We start from the raw sequence: 16,302 nt of genomic DNA on the forward strand, positions 1-16,302 counted from the left end.
GTCATCATCTGAAAAGTGTGGCAGATGTATCTTCTGCTGTAATCCTGTCAGAGCTCACAAAGAAAGTGGGCTTGATCGGGGTAAGTCTCTTGCTTCATTGTCACTTTTGCAAGTAGCAGTACTGGTGATTTTACAGGTGGGTCACATTTTTCTTTTTTGAATCAGTATTGAATCAATACTTTGATACACTTCTGAGGGACGTATTTTTTATTATTATTATCATTATTTTAAACAGTACAATGCCAGTTGAGCCAATTCCCAACGGGCAATTAGGTCCTACCTATCTTAACTCTTCCTCCTCTGATGCGTGGGAAAGATGGGCAGAAAGGTTTTCTTTTTTTGGTGTTTAAGCAATTGTGCCCCTCTATTCATTGAAAGACTCTTGGATATCAAAGCACTTTTTTTACTGGTGATGTGGCCCTCCTATTAAATGTATTATAGCAATGATTTGAAAGTCAGGGCTCTGAGCCACAGGAAGCCATTATTAGCAAAGCACCTTTCTCACTCTTTTAAGACGGACTGACCTTTTCTGCTAGCTGTAGCCTAGTCCAGGCTCCTCTTTTAAAACTTCTTTTCTAAAATAATACCCTGAAAACGTAGTATTGTTTTTGCATCCTATAAAACTCTCTCACACAATTCTTATCAAAGCTGTGGAAAACATTGACTCTATCTAGTAAGATAGCAAAAATACTGCAAAATTACCTGGACAAGTTGAAAAAATAAATATGTAACTAGTAATAAAAACATTCAGAAATGATGCTGGTTTTCACCCAGCTGAGGGAATGTATAACGTAGAAAAAAATGAGAAGAGCAAGTCTATAACTGTACATAAATATCAAACTGCAATTTTTCATGCACTAATCAGAAATTAATAGCAGAAGTTCAATTTGCTAATACCAGCAATATAGAGTGCAGACATAACCTGCATTTCTATAAATACATATGTAGAAAAAAGAGAGAGAAAACGGTGAATTTGAACGTAAAAGACCATGGGGAGAAAGATGCTATGGGAGTGAAAAAAAGATGCTTACAAAAATAACTTATAGCTTATAACACAATAGATTAAATGGCTTTCCACTAATTCTAAAATACGGGGAAGATGAGTAAGAGTGAAAAGAAAGGTAGGTGTGATAGAAGTTCTAGTGTGTCTGAAAAAAAGACTAAAAGTTACTACAGCAGCAGGACAATAATAAACAATTTTTGAATTAATAATATCTTAGAAAAATCACGATGTATTTAAAAGAGAGCTTGCTGAAAGGAAAACATTAAAACAAATACAATTGCTAGCTCTGTACCTCCCTTAAAATATTTCCATGTTTCTACAGAATCTGTTAATTAGTGTTTACTACAGAAAAATTAAAAATAGAACAGGCACAGGTGTATGAAACTGTATTGTAAAATACCAAAAATAATGATGATGCAAATGAACTAAGCTATTATTTGCTGTCTTTATATTCTATGTTTACACTTAGAAATTTCTAAATTTCTAAAAACAGTCACTGATGTGTTCTGGAATACCAAATGAAACTAGAATGAATCAGCTTCAATATACAGAAAGATGTATCTATGAAGAACAAGGATAACAATGTTTTATACACCTTTGATATTTATATATTTCAGCTCACACAGAAGACCCTCTTAACTGCTAGGAGTAGAGAACTTCCATTTCAGCTGCTCTTCTAAAGATATGTTCAATGCACTATGCTAAAAAATTGGTTTGAAGAACAGATCGATTCAGAAATCCACAATTGCCCTTTTATTTTATTAACAGTTTTTGTCTCTGTAGATGTCAAAAGTGGATAGTGCTGCTTTCCAGGTAATTTATCATGGCCTGCCTGGGGTTATTTTCCAGTATTCCTTCAGGGCAAAGGGGAATGGATGCACTTTATATTATCATCTTTCACCGTCACAAAGTCTTTCATTTTTAACTTCTGGAAAAGCAAACAGGAAAATACAAACAGACTCAGCCATTTTGCATATGATTAGCAGAAGCAGCGCTAGAAAGCAGAATTATGAGTAGTGCAAAACAAGGGATTCAGCTCTGCAAGCAGCAGCTACTTTGCCTCATTCTCTAACAAGAAAAGAGAATATATTATCATCCACAGAACATTCTGTTCAACTCTGAAATCAACACTTTCATTTCTAATGAAGATAAAATGAAGCAGACTGATCTAGCACGAGAGAAGAAAAAGCCCATGAGGATCTTAATGCTTCTTCATAATGAGAGAATCAGCTGGCTCAAAGTTAAAATAGTCCCCACTATAAAAAGATGTACATAATAAAATGTATCATAAAGTTCTGCGGTGTTATAACTTTGATTAAGCTAGAATTATAGAACTTGCACGTCCAGATTATTTTAATGGGAATCAGAATGAAACCTAATCACAGTCTTTTTAACTGTACTTAACCAACCCAGAAGATTACAGATCAACACTGGCACCCGATTTAAATATGTCTTTACAGTGTCATGAAAACACAATGTACAGTCTAAAGTAGCACTCATGATTTTATCATTAAAATATTAAAGCAGCTTCAATATCCAAAACAAATAAAACATGCCAAATCTTACAAGTCTTGCATGCAACCAAAGTTTCCCTTTGTGTGATTTATCCAACTACTAAGGAATCAATTAGGAAACAAAATCAGATTCCAAAAAAGGAAAGAGAAAAATAAAGGATGGAAGAGAACTGAATGAGATGGTTGCACTGGTGGTCAAGACTAAATACTTTTGGTGTAACTGTAAATAAAAAAGAATTAGAGATTTGATAAAGTTGATTGGTATCTTTGACAATAACTATTTTCACTTTACGTTTAAGATGGAATAGAGAAAACATGGTATTTAACCCATTAAAAAGCAGAGAAAAGTTAATAATACATCCTAATTAAAAGACAGACTATGTAACAGATAAAGGGCAATTCAATACAGATCAAAATAGAAACATGATGACTTTTATGAGTCGCTTTTAATCAAATCCAACCACTTTTCTAGGAAATACGCTTAGCATTTTGGACAATCTTAAAACATTTCTGTCATCAATTGCTGAGGAGAACTCTCCAAGATAGAACATGTTCTTTCAGAGGACATCAGCTTTTAACGGCATCTCCATTACATTATGGTATTCCGGGGTTCTGTTTATTCTTGGGGGGCGAGGAGGAGGGGGTAGGGCCAGGATTAATCAACAAGAGAATAGAGACTGTTCAAGAATACAAAAAAAAAGAAGGAAGTTATAATCTGTAGATTAATTTTAACAAGATGAATAAATGAGAAGTTTTGAGTCCCTAGTAGACTACTTTTCAACAAAATAGAAATTCAACAGTCACAATTTAGTTTAGATTTAGACTCTCTTGCTTCTTCTTCTTGTATTTTTCCATTTGGCAAAACACTAGAACATTTTATTGTTCTGAGTTTGGCCCTCTCTGAAGCCAATAGCTTAATTCACATTGAGAACTGCATATGGCAAAAATTTAATTTCTAAGTATGAGCACTTGCGATGATTTACAAAATCATATTGGCACTACCTCTTAGTCTGGTTTCCTATGTATGTTCTAACTTCCATTTATGATGATCTTTGATGTGTTTGGCTCAAAAAAAAAAAAAAATTATCTATCTTCCCAGGACAGCGATTGTCATGGGTTTGTTTTTGTTTTTTTTTTTTTTTTTTCAGAAAGTGTACTACTATTCACACAGCATTAGTCTTGAGATTCACGAATGTGGTTCTTGTATAACTGAGTAAATTAATAATTCCCAGAGTTAGACAAACATGATTGGAGTTTATAATATAGCCATAGTAAAGCCTGGAATACATTGCCTCTGGGGACATCTTAAATTATACAAGGACTTAGTGGATTTGAATGTTTAAAATTGCCTGAATAAGTACAACATATTCTTTGGCGGTTAAATTGCGACATAAACTTGAGCACACTATGTTCCTCTCTGCATTTGTTCCTTTGAAGTTAATATTTAAGTACTAAATTCATTTTCCATAGTGAAATATAAAACACCACTCTTTTTTTTTTTTCCAATTATTTTTCTTTTCCCCAAGGTTTTATTTTTATTACGTTGCCTGAATGGATACTAAATTATAGCTATATAACAAGCTCTAAGCAAACGTGAAACTGTAAGAACCAAACACGGAATATCTGATGAACGAGGTTCAGAAAGGCATGGAATGACCACAGATATATGGAAGTAGAAAAAAAAAAAAAAAGAGACAAGCAAAGGGAAGATCTAGAAATAAAAATAGGGGGATCAAATCAATGCAGACAATGAAACATGTAAAATAAATTTTGAAGGAAAGAGACTCTGAGGACCAGTTTAACTCAATGCCTTTTTTGTTGTTGGTGGGGTTTTTTTGGTGTATCCAGAGTCCATTAACTCTTTGTTCCATCCTTTGTTAGTTTATCTACAAAAACATATTAGATGAATATCACCTATATATATTTGAGTGCTACTAATTTTAGTGGCTCACTCCATGGATATCAGATCTATCATTCTCATTCTTTTTCTATATTTGAATCATAACTAAACTGTTAATATCAAAGGACTAAGCTATAACATAATTTTGCTTAAAAAGACTTTCAAGCATTCCAGTTTGTTTATGTTTTTCTTAAGCTAACAAATAAATGATGAATACATTCATCTTCAGAATTACGCACTCCTGTCACCTGAAGCTTTTACTCCCTTTACAGTTCTTCCTGTACACAAAATACACACACAGATATAATTTCCAGCACTCAGGTAACACTTTTCAGATCCTTCTTTTTATGTTTGTGGGTTGTCAATCCAGTATGCCATCACACATTCCTCCTCTCCTATTAAATATAAACAAATCTGGACAATTCTAGCAATTGCAACTTTGCTTTGAATGTCTGATCACCACTACAATATGACTTCAAAACTGGGCATCCCATGAGTCTTCAAAAATTCCATACTCGACTCTCTTCCAGATGTGGTAAGTACTTCAAAAGTGTGCAGGGTTGGCCCTGGCTAATAGCCAAACTCCCACCCAGCTGCTTGTTTACTCATTCCCCCACAGCCTCCCAGAGCAAGACACGGGGAAAAAAAAAGGAGGAACATGAATGAAAAAGCTCATGGGTTGAGATAAAGATGGGGAGATTGCTTACTAATTACCATGGTGGGCAAAACAGACTCAACCTTGGGAAATTTAGCTTAATTTATTGGCAATTAAAATAAACAAGTAATTACTAATTTGTGTAGTGGGAAGGAAAAAAAAAAAGACACAACAAACACAAAAGACACAACACAAAAAAACAACAGATTTCTTCCCTGCCTTCCCCAGGCTCAACTCTACTCCACTCCCAACTCCTTTACCATCCACTTGAGTGGTGCAGAAGGTTGGAGGGGCACAGTCAGTACACAGCAGTTTCTCCTTGCGTCTCCTTTCTGCTCACCCTTTTTGTCTGCTCCAGCCAGGACTCTCCATGGGCTGAAGTCCTTCAATATAAACCTGCTGTGGTGTGGGTTCCCCACTGGCTGCTGTGGATAGCTGCTCCACCTCCTCCTCCTCCAGCCTTGGATTTCCCTCTGCTGTTTCTTGCTCTTTTTGTTCTCTACTCCTCTTTCTCTGGTGTTTTATGCCCTTATCCAAATGTCTTCCCAGAAGTGCCATGAGTGTGGCTGGGGAGCTCAGCTCTGCCTTGCGGTGGGTCCATTTGAACTGACTGCAACTGTGTCCCGCATGGGCCATCCCCGGCCTCTTCCCTCAGAGGCCACCTCTGCAGCTCCCACTGCCAACATCTGGGCACCTGCACCCAGCACATGAAATTTCTCTGTTGTTTGTTTTTCAGTTTTCACGTTGTTTGGTTTCTTGGTTTCTTTTTTTTTTTTTTTTTCATTTTCATACTCCCAATTCTCTTTTCACATCTGCAAATACAGTTAATTGAACCTTTCTGTTTGAAACTGAACTGTTAGCTTCATTATTTCTATTCATCATTTCCCTTTTATTTCTCTGTGTCCAGATGCATGTTCCTTTTTCCATCTACAGCACACCATGTATTATACTTAGAAATGATTAGTAAGAACTCCAAATCATTATTTACAAGCATCATGAATATTTACAGAAAGCTAACAAATATTGCAGAAGGGAGCTTGTGAACATGGGCAAGATACTTTTGAATGTCAGTCATATGATTAATACCAAACTAAAAAAAGCAACAATTATTTAACTGAGAACTTTTCAGAGGATGCTGGTTTTATCCTAAGACTCTTAGAGCTACCATTAAAGCAAGATGAGCTTTGAAACTGCCCCTTATTTTACAAAGCACCACTGCAAGGAAGCTCAGTTTACAAGCAGAACTAATGTAAAAACGGAAAACAAAACAAAACAAAGGTGATGTGCCACCTTAGAAATAAAAGCATCCATAAGAAAATGAAACAAAAATAAGCAAACTAGATATCCGATTGTGGCAATATTCCACACACGTAACACTTCCAGTGATCTTGGACTCACTTGAGTCAGAAAGCAAGCACAACTCCCGATGCAAGAGTTTGTCCATGTTTTGCTAACATAACATGGCCAAAGCAAGCATACCCACAAGCAAGCAAAATACAGCCGAAAGCTTATTTGTGGAGTTTTGTCAGAAGACGTAACTATTTTTCTCATTTTCTATTTTGCTCCACATTTTGAGGTCATGGCAAACTCAGATGGCAAATATTTGACTCCCTAAAGAAAGATTTCTAAATTATACTGATATTCACTGATGATTCTTTCAGAAGTACCATATAAACTGGATATTCACTGATGATTCTTTTAGAAGTACCATTTACGCTGCTGAATATTTGGACGAATGATGAAAACAACCAGTTTCATAGTCAAATACTTATTTTGGGAAAAATGGTTTTTTTACGGAATTATTAGACTATAAAGTTAGTACAAACACCATACTAGTAACAAGTCAGTATGAATTTCTTAATATGTTAATCTCTTAGATTTCTTTTATTTTAGATGTTTGAAGACTGTATTACCCTGAATGTACAATGCCGATTGTATTTTGGGCTACAATTTTAGCTTCATGTGCATTTATTTCTATATTTGTTATTTCAAATGGTCTGTGAAACGTATTTTCTCTATATTTAACAACAAGGACTTGTATACACAGTAAAAAACCAAAAAACCAAAAACCACCAAACACAAAAACCAAACAAAACAAAAAAACCAACCAAACAACAACAAAAACAAAACAAACAACAACAAAAACTCAAACAAACAAACAGCACCACCAACAACACCAGACTGAGTTTGGCAGGCATTTCATTTTCATTTCTTTTCTTTGAAACATTAGGAATATCGAGCTTGTTACAGATCACTTTTCTATTCTTTATTAAAAGTTTTGAAAATAAGCTGCTAAATAGAGTTTTGTCTTACTTACATTGATATCTTCCAAATCTAAGCTGTTAAGAATGACATTGTTCCTCTTCCAGATGATGGGAGGTCTCAGAGTTCCCTGGATCGCACAACTTAAGACAGCACTTTGTCCTACCGTTGCTGCAGTGGTGCTTAGTTTTTGATCTTCAGGCAGACTCAGCTGAACTACCTCTGCAAAAGATATATTGTTTGTAAGATTAATGAGCATGCAGTTTCATAAGGTTAATTAGCATGCGGGTTTTGTACACTGGTAATTTAAGGATTTTAATTGGAATCAAAGTAAAAAGAACTTCCAACAATCACAGGAAGTTCAGAGTATTTCAAATAAAGGTCAGCATGACATTTCAATTAAACTGACTGACAAGTATCACCCTGTCAGAAGAGAAGCATTTAACATGAAAATGAATTTCAGAGGTAAGACTGTCATAAACATGACAATGTATCCAAAGTCAGACACCAGAAGTTATTTGACAGTTGAGGCCAATGCAGTGGAGTAGTCAGCACCTTTGTCTGAACTAAGATGGCAGCACTGCCAAAAGAATCATTCATATGAGCTCATTTCCAGAAAAGAAAAATACAGATGGTGCTCAGAGTACAAAACACACAGGACTGAAACTGAGATGTGAATGCTGCATTCAGAATATAAAATTGAAGTATAACATTTCTATTCTGGCAAGCCAGTTTTTATGGGTTTTTTTCCTTAATATTAGTGAGAACATGCTTTCCAGATCATAGAGACATTAGTAATCTCTCCCATTTCAGTCTCAGAAGAACACGCATTCCTTGTAACACAAAAGTTAATCTGTTCTTTTAAAAACAGTGTTAAAACTCTAAATAAGAAAAAAAAAAAAAAGAGAAGAGAAAAACAAACCACCCCCCCCTAAAAAACTAGAGTACTTTATAGCATCAATTCTGAAACTGCTCTGTCTGACAAGGAACAGAAGCAACAACCAGGATGGACTATAGCACCTGGCAGAAGTAGAGAATACAATACTTTATAAGAGTTAATGACAAACTTGAAGTAAATGCAGTGCATCACCTGAAAAATTGTGAATTATCTCAATACATAAATATTTGCCATCTATTTTTTGCATTTACTGTGAATACAGTAGAAGTTCTTAGTGCTGATAAACTATTTAACAAAGCTTGCCAAGCCATTTTAATTTATCTAGTATTACATAAAATACCCTAGTCCAAAATATCTGTAAATTAGTAAATTTAGAGGAGGCATTTTCAGAAGTGTGTCATGGTTGTGTGTGTAGGGTTGTAGAGTGTGTTTGGTTTGTTTTTTTCTTCAAGACAGACAAATTGCTAGCATGTTTAGAAGCAAAACCACCAAGAATGCACTCAGACACACATTTTGCATGAATGTATGCATATGAGAAAATTCAATCAATATGAGAAATTTTAGGAACATAAAATTAGTTTTTCACATTCACTGTCTGAACTATGAGGAAACTTCAACATCACTCTTGAAAACTATCCAACATTTTTAAAACCAGTGCAGCAAATTCCAAGTCATTTTATATCCTGTGAGAATGAAGAAAGCTTATGGCATGGTACCTGAAACATCTAAAAAAATCTGTGATTAAAATAAAAAACAAAACATAAAATTTATTTTGTAAGAAAATCTTAGTGAAATTAAATTCATTATGAATAAATATGATAGTAAATACAGAGTATATAGCTTTAAAGGAAAAGTATTTTTATATTCAATTTAAGGAAGCCTTTGTCATACGATTTTGGAACAAATCTGCTTGATGCAAAAACAAGTAAATAAAATTAATACTAAGAGAGAAGTACTCTCAACCCTTTCAACTTAACAATATGGAAAGTACATCTTCCTCTATTTTCCACTGCCCCTGGTATTTCATATTGCAAGAAGAATAATGTATGACTTTAGTAACTACCTTTGTACCATAACACAAACTAAAACCAAAGTAACTGAACAAATTTCAACAATTTCAACAAGAAAAAAATAAACCATGGGAGCATCCTAGTTCATTTCAATCCAAAGAAAAAAAAAACGAAACCAAACCAAAACCACCACCACTAATTTTTCAGGTAAACCAGAACTTCATCATTATTCGAGTTTTCAAATAATCTTTTAAAAATTTAGATGTGTAGCGGAAGTTTGCCTCTTGCAATTTTCTCCACTAATCTATCTACTAACCAGCTCTAATAATAACTTCTATGTCCCACAACTCATTTGGACACTTACATAAAAAGAGAGTGAGTGATACCCGTTAATTTGATGATATCGTATACTCTTCCCTCTTGTGTAATTGCCCATATGTGAGAGGATGAACAGCTGAGACTTGCCTTTTCACTTGTGGTGTGCCCAATTAAATATAACCTATTAAAATTCTACATTTGTAAGGATTTTTCCATATGAGACAGAAGAGCTATATAGGAGTTGAAGATCATCCAAACTGCAATTTTTCCACTCGGCTGCTAAAGCATGAAAAATCTCTAGGTTTTTTATCTTTTGTTTTTTAAGTAAACTACAAAGGGCATCATGTATCTATTCTCTTTCAATTACCAAATTACTTTCATATAAGACAGACATTAATCTTTCCATTATAGCAAAGCAGCAACCTATAAGCTAGCTAAGATCCTTTATAAGTTCTTTTTAGCCTCATAAAAACAATACTTTGTAATTAACACGATTTTTTATTATTCCAAAATGCAAGCATCAGAGAGACATCTGAATATCTTCAGAAAGCAAAGCTTTCTTGTTCTATAATTAAACTCAATGCTTCGATTTTGTGTGATTAGAAATATTAATTTATATTAGGCAAAAAAAAAAGACCTGATTAATTTATTATCCAGCAGGAATGTTCTATGACTCAAAACTGAAGTGATGCATGCTCAAATGAGACTGACTCATTTTTATCTGACACAATTTCTTATATTAAAGAAATGTAAATATTAACTTGAATATTGTACTATGTACTACAGGTTTTTTTAAATTTACTTCATCTGTGTGAAGTTTTTCAGAGATGTTTCTTCAGACTGTCATGCAGACTTCCTGAGACATACTCGAATGGCTACTGAACAATTCAAAATTTCTGGTAGAGAACTGATAGTACTAATACTTTGCATCTTTATAGAATTCACTATGCAAAGATCTCAAATATTCTGCTACTCCATGTATAAGGAGTAATTACACATGTTTTCAAAAGTCAATTAGGAAATTGACTTTTACAATTATAATTCAAAAGCTAATTCAGGAAAGTTACAAAACAATGATCATGACATCATGTTCATATTTTCATAAAATTAAGAATGCTACCTGGAACTGGTCAATGCACTGATGTTACATATTTCTGAAAAGCTGTGAAAAAAACAAACACTGATAATTACAATTTTGTCACTGCTTTCCCTCAAAGTCCTGAACAACATTTAAGTAAAAAAAAAAATCATATATTATACAACTATGTATCTTTCAAATCATTATTTTTAAAAATTAAATAAGTTGCACTATAATTTTTCTTATTTTCTAAAGATAAAACCATTGCATGTATTTTCTCCTTATTGGTGGGGAAAAAAAAAAAAAAAAGAACCACTCAACTCAAAAATCCTTAAGTCTACAGAGCTGTACCAAGAGAAGAGTTATTTGACCGGTAACTTCCTGAAAAACCCTGTTCATGAACTGTCTGCAGCCAGGGTGGAAAGGGCACACACTGATGTGGGGGGGTAAGCGTCCGGTGTGTGCAGAGTGTTCTCAGGTGCACAGGGCAGCACCTCTCTCAGAGCCCTGGCTCCATGACATTCCCTTAGAAAAGGCCCAGGAACTAAGAGATGCATTTGCCATCTCTTCCCTCCTCCCTGAAAGAAATAAACCTGGTTCTGAGAGCAAATAGTTTTTTTTCCAGAGACTGAAGCCATGGCATTGGAAGATACCACCTGCTACGATTACTCCAAGCTTTCCCTCTATGTTGCCCTTGTAAAGCAATAATTCTTTGAAGTTTAGTCTCACACATTTTGTTTATTTAATTTTAAGTGAAAAAGCAGAGTAAAGCTTTCAAAAAATTGGAAATGGAAGGAATTCAGTTTACTAATAAAACACCAAGCAAAAAAAAAATTTGGATATTGTTGGTTACAGAGCAGTAATATTATACATAAGAAGCCAGTAGGCTTTACCTTCTATGACTTGTCATTATCAGAAGCACGAATGCTCTACTATAGTATACTGTACTAATGAGTGTTTGCAATTCCTCCAGGTACAATATCAGTCTTACACACATGCTCAGTTCTTACCTACAAGAAAGTCACTGGATACATTTTTTCAGCTAAACGGGAGAAATGAAAAAAAAAAACCTGAAAGCTAGAGGTATAGTTACGAGGTTGTCCAATTTCTCTACTACAGTAATCCAATTATTTTTTTTTTTTTTGGTAAGGATATTAGTGAAAGCATAAAATAAGTTGGCTTCCCAGGAGGCCATTGAAGAACTTCCCTAATAACTCTCAGAGTGTTCCCTTCCTGTTTCGTTGAAGCCATATCACCTTCCTTTCAGCCAGCTCCTTATTTTTATGATTTCTCTACTAACTCCTGGTGCTTTAGTTGACTGAACAGGTTCTCATGTGGCATCATACCAAGTGCTTTACAGAAAAGGATGGAAATATTTATTTTCTCATTGCTTCTTGCTAGCTGTCTAGAATCTATGTTAGACACTTACTTTTGTTTGTCCTACAGTTAAAATTACATCAAAATAAGACAAGTTTTTCTATTACATTTTTATACATATTTTCTGTTATAAATATCTTTCTGGTATCTTGCTAAAATATCTTCAGAACTTACTGAAACCAAATGCAAAATAACATCACTCCTACTGAATTAGCAAAGAAATAAGACAATTATCAGATATCTTTTGTTTCTTGAGGTGTTTCGTTTTACAATATATCATATCATTGATATACATCACTATACATCATTGCTACCTTTGTTTTAAAGCTTACAGTGTTTGTCCATCTCTGTTGCATGTCCCATATACAGGAATTTTTGGAAGATATAGACAATGCATTCAAATAGCTTTCCCTAAATAGCTTACAATGTAAAATACATGAAGACACATACAGTGAGCGCGTTCACTTATAGAGCTTCTAGCTCTACATGCAGCTCACCTTAGGAAAAATTTAAAATTTATCAACCAATACAAGTGAAAGCAGCTAAGCATAAATAATTCTGAGGAAGGTATTACAATACTTCAAATGATGATCGATATGAATAAAGTGTACATGCTTACATTTTCTTAGTTTGCCCAACATTTAGTAATTAAACTGTGAAAGGCAAGAAAAGGAGTTTTCAAAGCTGACATTTTGCAAAAATATCCCAAAAGCAATAGGGATAAATCAATAATGGAACCCTATTTTAAGTTTAATTTTTTCAAGAGTCATACATCTGGGGTTATCATTCTTTGTGTAAGTTAAGCTATATCAATATTCTTGTAAGCCAACAGATAAAATAGTATCATGGTATTTTTAAAATATAACAGGAAGGGTAGGGTAGTGCTAGGGAAAAAAAACAAAAAAGGGTGATAGCTGTGCAGTGCTTTGATCGACCTTTTTATTTTCTTAATCCTAAATACAATGGGTTGACATGCACAACATGGAACATTCTGATGCTTTAAACTGAGTACATTTATAAAAAGAGTTGTTACATCTGTATTTATTTGAGTTTTCTGAGGAAGTTAAAGAATAGTGAAAGCCGGGATCTTCAGCTCCCTACCTGTACATGAAAAAAAAAAAAAAAAAAATCTTATTTCCAACTCCCTTGACAGCCCAAAACAGTCTGTAGGGACTGTACATAATGATTAAACTATTTTGTCATCTTAGGATACCAAATCAGGCCACTAGGAGGAAAAAGACTGAAGCATATGAGATTCCTTTAGATTAAGTGGTGCCTTACTGTATCTTATGACCAGTAAAGAAAAGCCACAATGTCACTCTGAATAAAGGTTTTTGAAAGCTAAAATGTATAAGAAAATGCTACATTGGGACTTTGTATATCACTTTATAATTGATTATCTATTAAAGGAAGGAAGATCTTACACAACTGTAGAATGTTTTGGTTAATTTAATTCCATTAACAAATGTACATTTTGAACCCTGCCATTTACTTACTTACGTTGTATGTATTTATTCATAGTAGCCACAAAACACACTTCAGAGTCTGAATTAATAAACATTATGCAGACTGGTTCCCACTATCTAAAATTAAGACCACATTAAGCCTATATTTATTTTCTTTGCCTATTTCAAACCTAATTTAAAAGCAATCACCTTTTAAAACCAAGCAAATAAGTTTTTGTCCATGTACTACAGTAAGCTCTGTATTTAATGGATAGCATTACTTGGCGGATTGAAGAAGATGAAATGCAGCTAGGTAATGTGCCATTTTGTTGTGGTGTAACCTGGCAGGTAGCTAGACACCACACACAGCTGTTCGTTCACTCCCCTCCCCAGTGGGATGGGGTAGAGAACTGAAAAAAGGTAAACCTCCTGGGATAAGATAAAGACAGTTTAACAGGACAGGAAGAGAATAATAACAACAATTATATATGCATATATAAACCAAATGATGCATGGTGTAATTGCTCACCACCTGTTGACTGATACTCGGCCAGTTCCTGAGGAGTGGTTACCACTGCCCAGCCAACTCCCCGTGTTTATATACTGAACATGGCATCATATGGTGTTGAATATCCCTTTGGCCACTCTGGGTAAACTGTCACAGCTGTGCCCCCTCCCAGTTTCTTGTGCACCGCCAGCCTCTGTGCTGCAAAGTCCTCGACTTGGTATAAAACATTGTTTAGCAACAACCCAAATATCAGTGCATTATCAGCATTCTTCCCATAGTAAATCCAAAACACAGCACTATACCAGCTACTAGGAAGAAAATTAGCTCTATCCCAGGTGAAACCAGGACACTCTCCTCTTCTGGCATTCATCCCACTTTCCTCAAAATGGCATAACAAAAGCTTTTTCATCAGTGTCATTTTGCTCTTCTTTTCCATCAATTTTAAAATCAGTACACATCGCCATTAGCATGAGAAATTCTGTAATTTTCCACTCTATCTTCTGATTTGAATTTGTTTTAAACATATTACTCGCATATTTAGTAGAACGTTTCAGTAGAAGTAACAGAACATAGTTCGTGAGTGGCTGTTCTCTAGGGTCTTATGCCAGCAAATGAGTCTTTCTCTTCTCATAATCCATTTAACAGCACATACAAGAAAAAAAGCATAAATAACCTCTTCATGACTCCTTAATGTTTTAGCTGCAGAGTTTGGATTAAAATTCACGACGTCTTATTTCCAGCCTTATGGCCAGCATAGCAGAGGATGCTACTTTTATATCACAGCATTATGGTTGCTATTCAAAACCAAAAGCTCTTAACAGACTTACCATTATAATGAACATTTATTCGTCTTTCATCTTTGCTGACAAGAGACTTGAAAAATCATTTTTTTGTTGACAATTATAATAATAGTTCAAGTTTTTAGGAAGTCCTCTACAAACCAATTCCGTACAGAAAATTAACAGAAACTATACAAGAAAGCACAATCCTCTCTGAAGCTTTACTTATAATACTGGCCAATGAGATTTAATGGAGTGTGATTGATAGGTCATGCTAGGAAACATTTTTTTTATGGAAGAACTTAAAGCTTCTCTGAAAGACAAATGTGAAGCAAAAAGCCCATGGTTTCTATTTCCTCTTACAAACATCGAATGCAGTATTCTTTATTAAATTACCTAGAAACATTAAGAATGCTTCAGGTTTTCAAAATCAGGATAAAGTGGAATATTTCAGCCGACCTCTTACTTTGGTAAATTTAGCATAAAATTATTTTATTACTGAAACAGCTTTCATTTTCTGTTTTTGTTAGGACAAAAATGACCATGTAGGCAAATTTCTTAAAAAAAAAAAAAAAAAATTAAAAAAATCAGCTGAAGTAAACAGACTAAATAAACTTCATAAAAGCTTATAGATGCATGCACTAACAAACTGTTTACAATTAAACTAAACTCTATAGTTTTTAAAAGTTCTTTAGAATACAAAGAATAGGTGTATAATATAAGCAGCACAATAACTTTATGAAACTGAGAACCTGAACACTAAAATGGTAGATAAATTCAATAGAAGGGGGAACTATTATACAACAGCAAAAGCAATCCTTCAAATCTAGATCAATGGGCTGTAAGTTGATTAGGCAGGAGAGATGTGATGCAGTGATAAGTAGTTTTATCAACTCTGTCCTCTTTAGCAGAGAAAAATTCAAATCAAAGATTAGGAATTCTTAGAAAAGGAACTAAAAGCAAACAAAACCCACATAATTTTGCCCATGGTTTGTCCATGTGAATACCATATGCAGCTCTGGGTCCTCTGCAAAACAGGTAAAATTCAGACGATAACCAAGCATGATAGGGGTATAGAGCAGTTCAGATATGAAAAAATGATAATAGCTTTGATTTTTCTTTTACAAAACAGATAATATAGAGGGCTTTGACAGAAGTCTACAAAATCACGACTGTCATGAAAAGGCTGGAAAGGGTAATGATGGCTCATTGTTTCTTGTAAGACTGGAAAGCCATCAAGATAAGGGAGTGGGAGGCCAGGTTCAAAATGAAGGCCAGTAGTTTTCATGCTTGAACTGACAGAACTGAAAAAACTCTGTCTAAATGATATTGTGGATTCCAGAAGCTTACATGTGCAGGAAGAGATCACACAAGCACTTGGAATAGTACGAACAAGGTATTATGATATTATTCTTACGCTTCCCTAGACCTCAACTTAAGTCCACGGTTGAGGAAAAAGGAATTGGACCAACTGTACCTGGGGCCAGAACAGCCATTTTTATAGTCTTAAGGCGTACTTTTTTTTTTTTTTTTACATGGAATTCACCCAGCAAAT

General features: G+C 34.5%; 1 protein-coding gene across 3 annotated transcripts in view; it reads right to left on the minus strand.

Annotated features, from left to right (window-relative positions):
- The window catches only part of FSTL5 (follistatin like 5), a 274,054-nt gene that overhangs the window by 83,537 nt on the left and 174,215 nt on the right, over positions 1-16,302 (minus strand). For all 3 annotated transcript variants that reach the window (XM_065633872.1, XM_065633873.1, XM_065633870.1), the window contains exon 6: positions 7,390-7,556. In XM_065633872.1, coding sequence (XP_065489944.1) covers positions 7,390-7,556 — 167 coding nt within the window. The remainder of the gene's footprint in view (positions 1-7,389; positions 7,557-16,302) is intronic.

The sequence above is a fragment of the Caloenas nicobarica genome, chromosome 4 (genome assembly GCF_036013445.1).
Source record: "Caloenas nicobarica isolate bCalNic1 chromosome 4, bCalNic1.hap1, whole genome shotgun sequence".
NCBI classification, from domain to species: domain Eukaryota; kingdom Metazoa; phylum Chordata; class Aves; order Columbiformes; family Columbidae; genus Caloenas; species Caloenas nicobarica.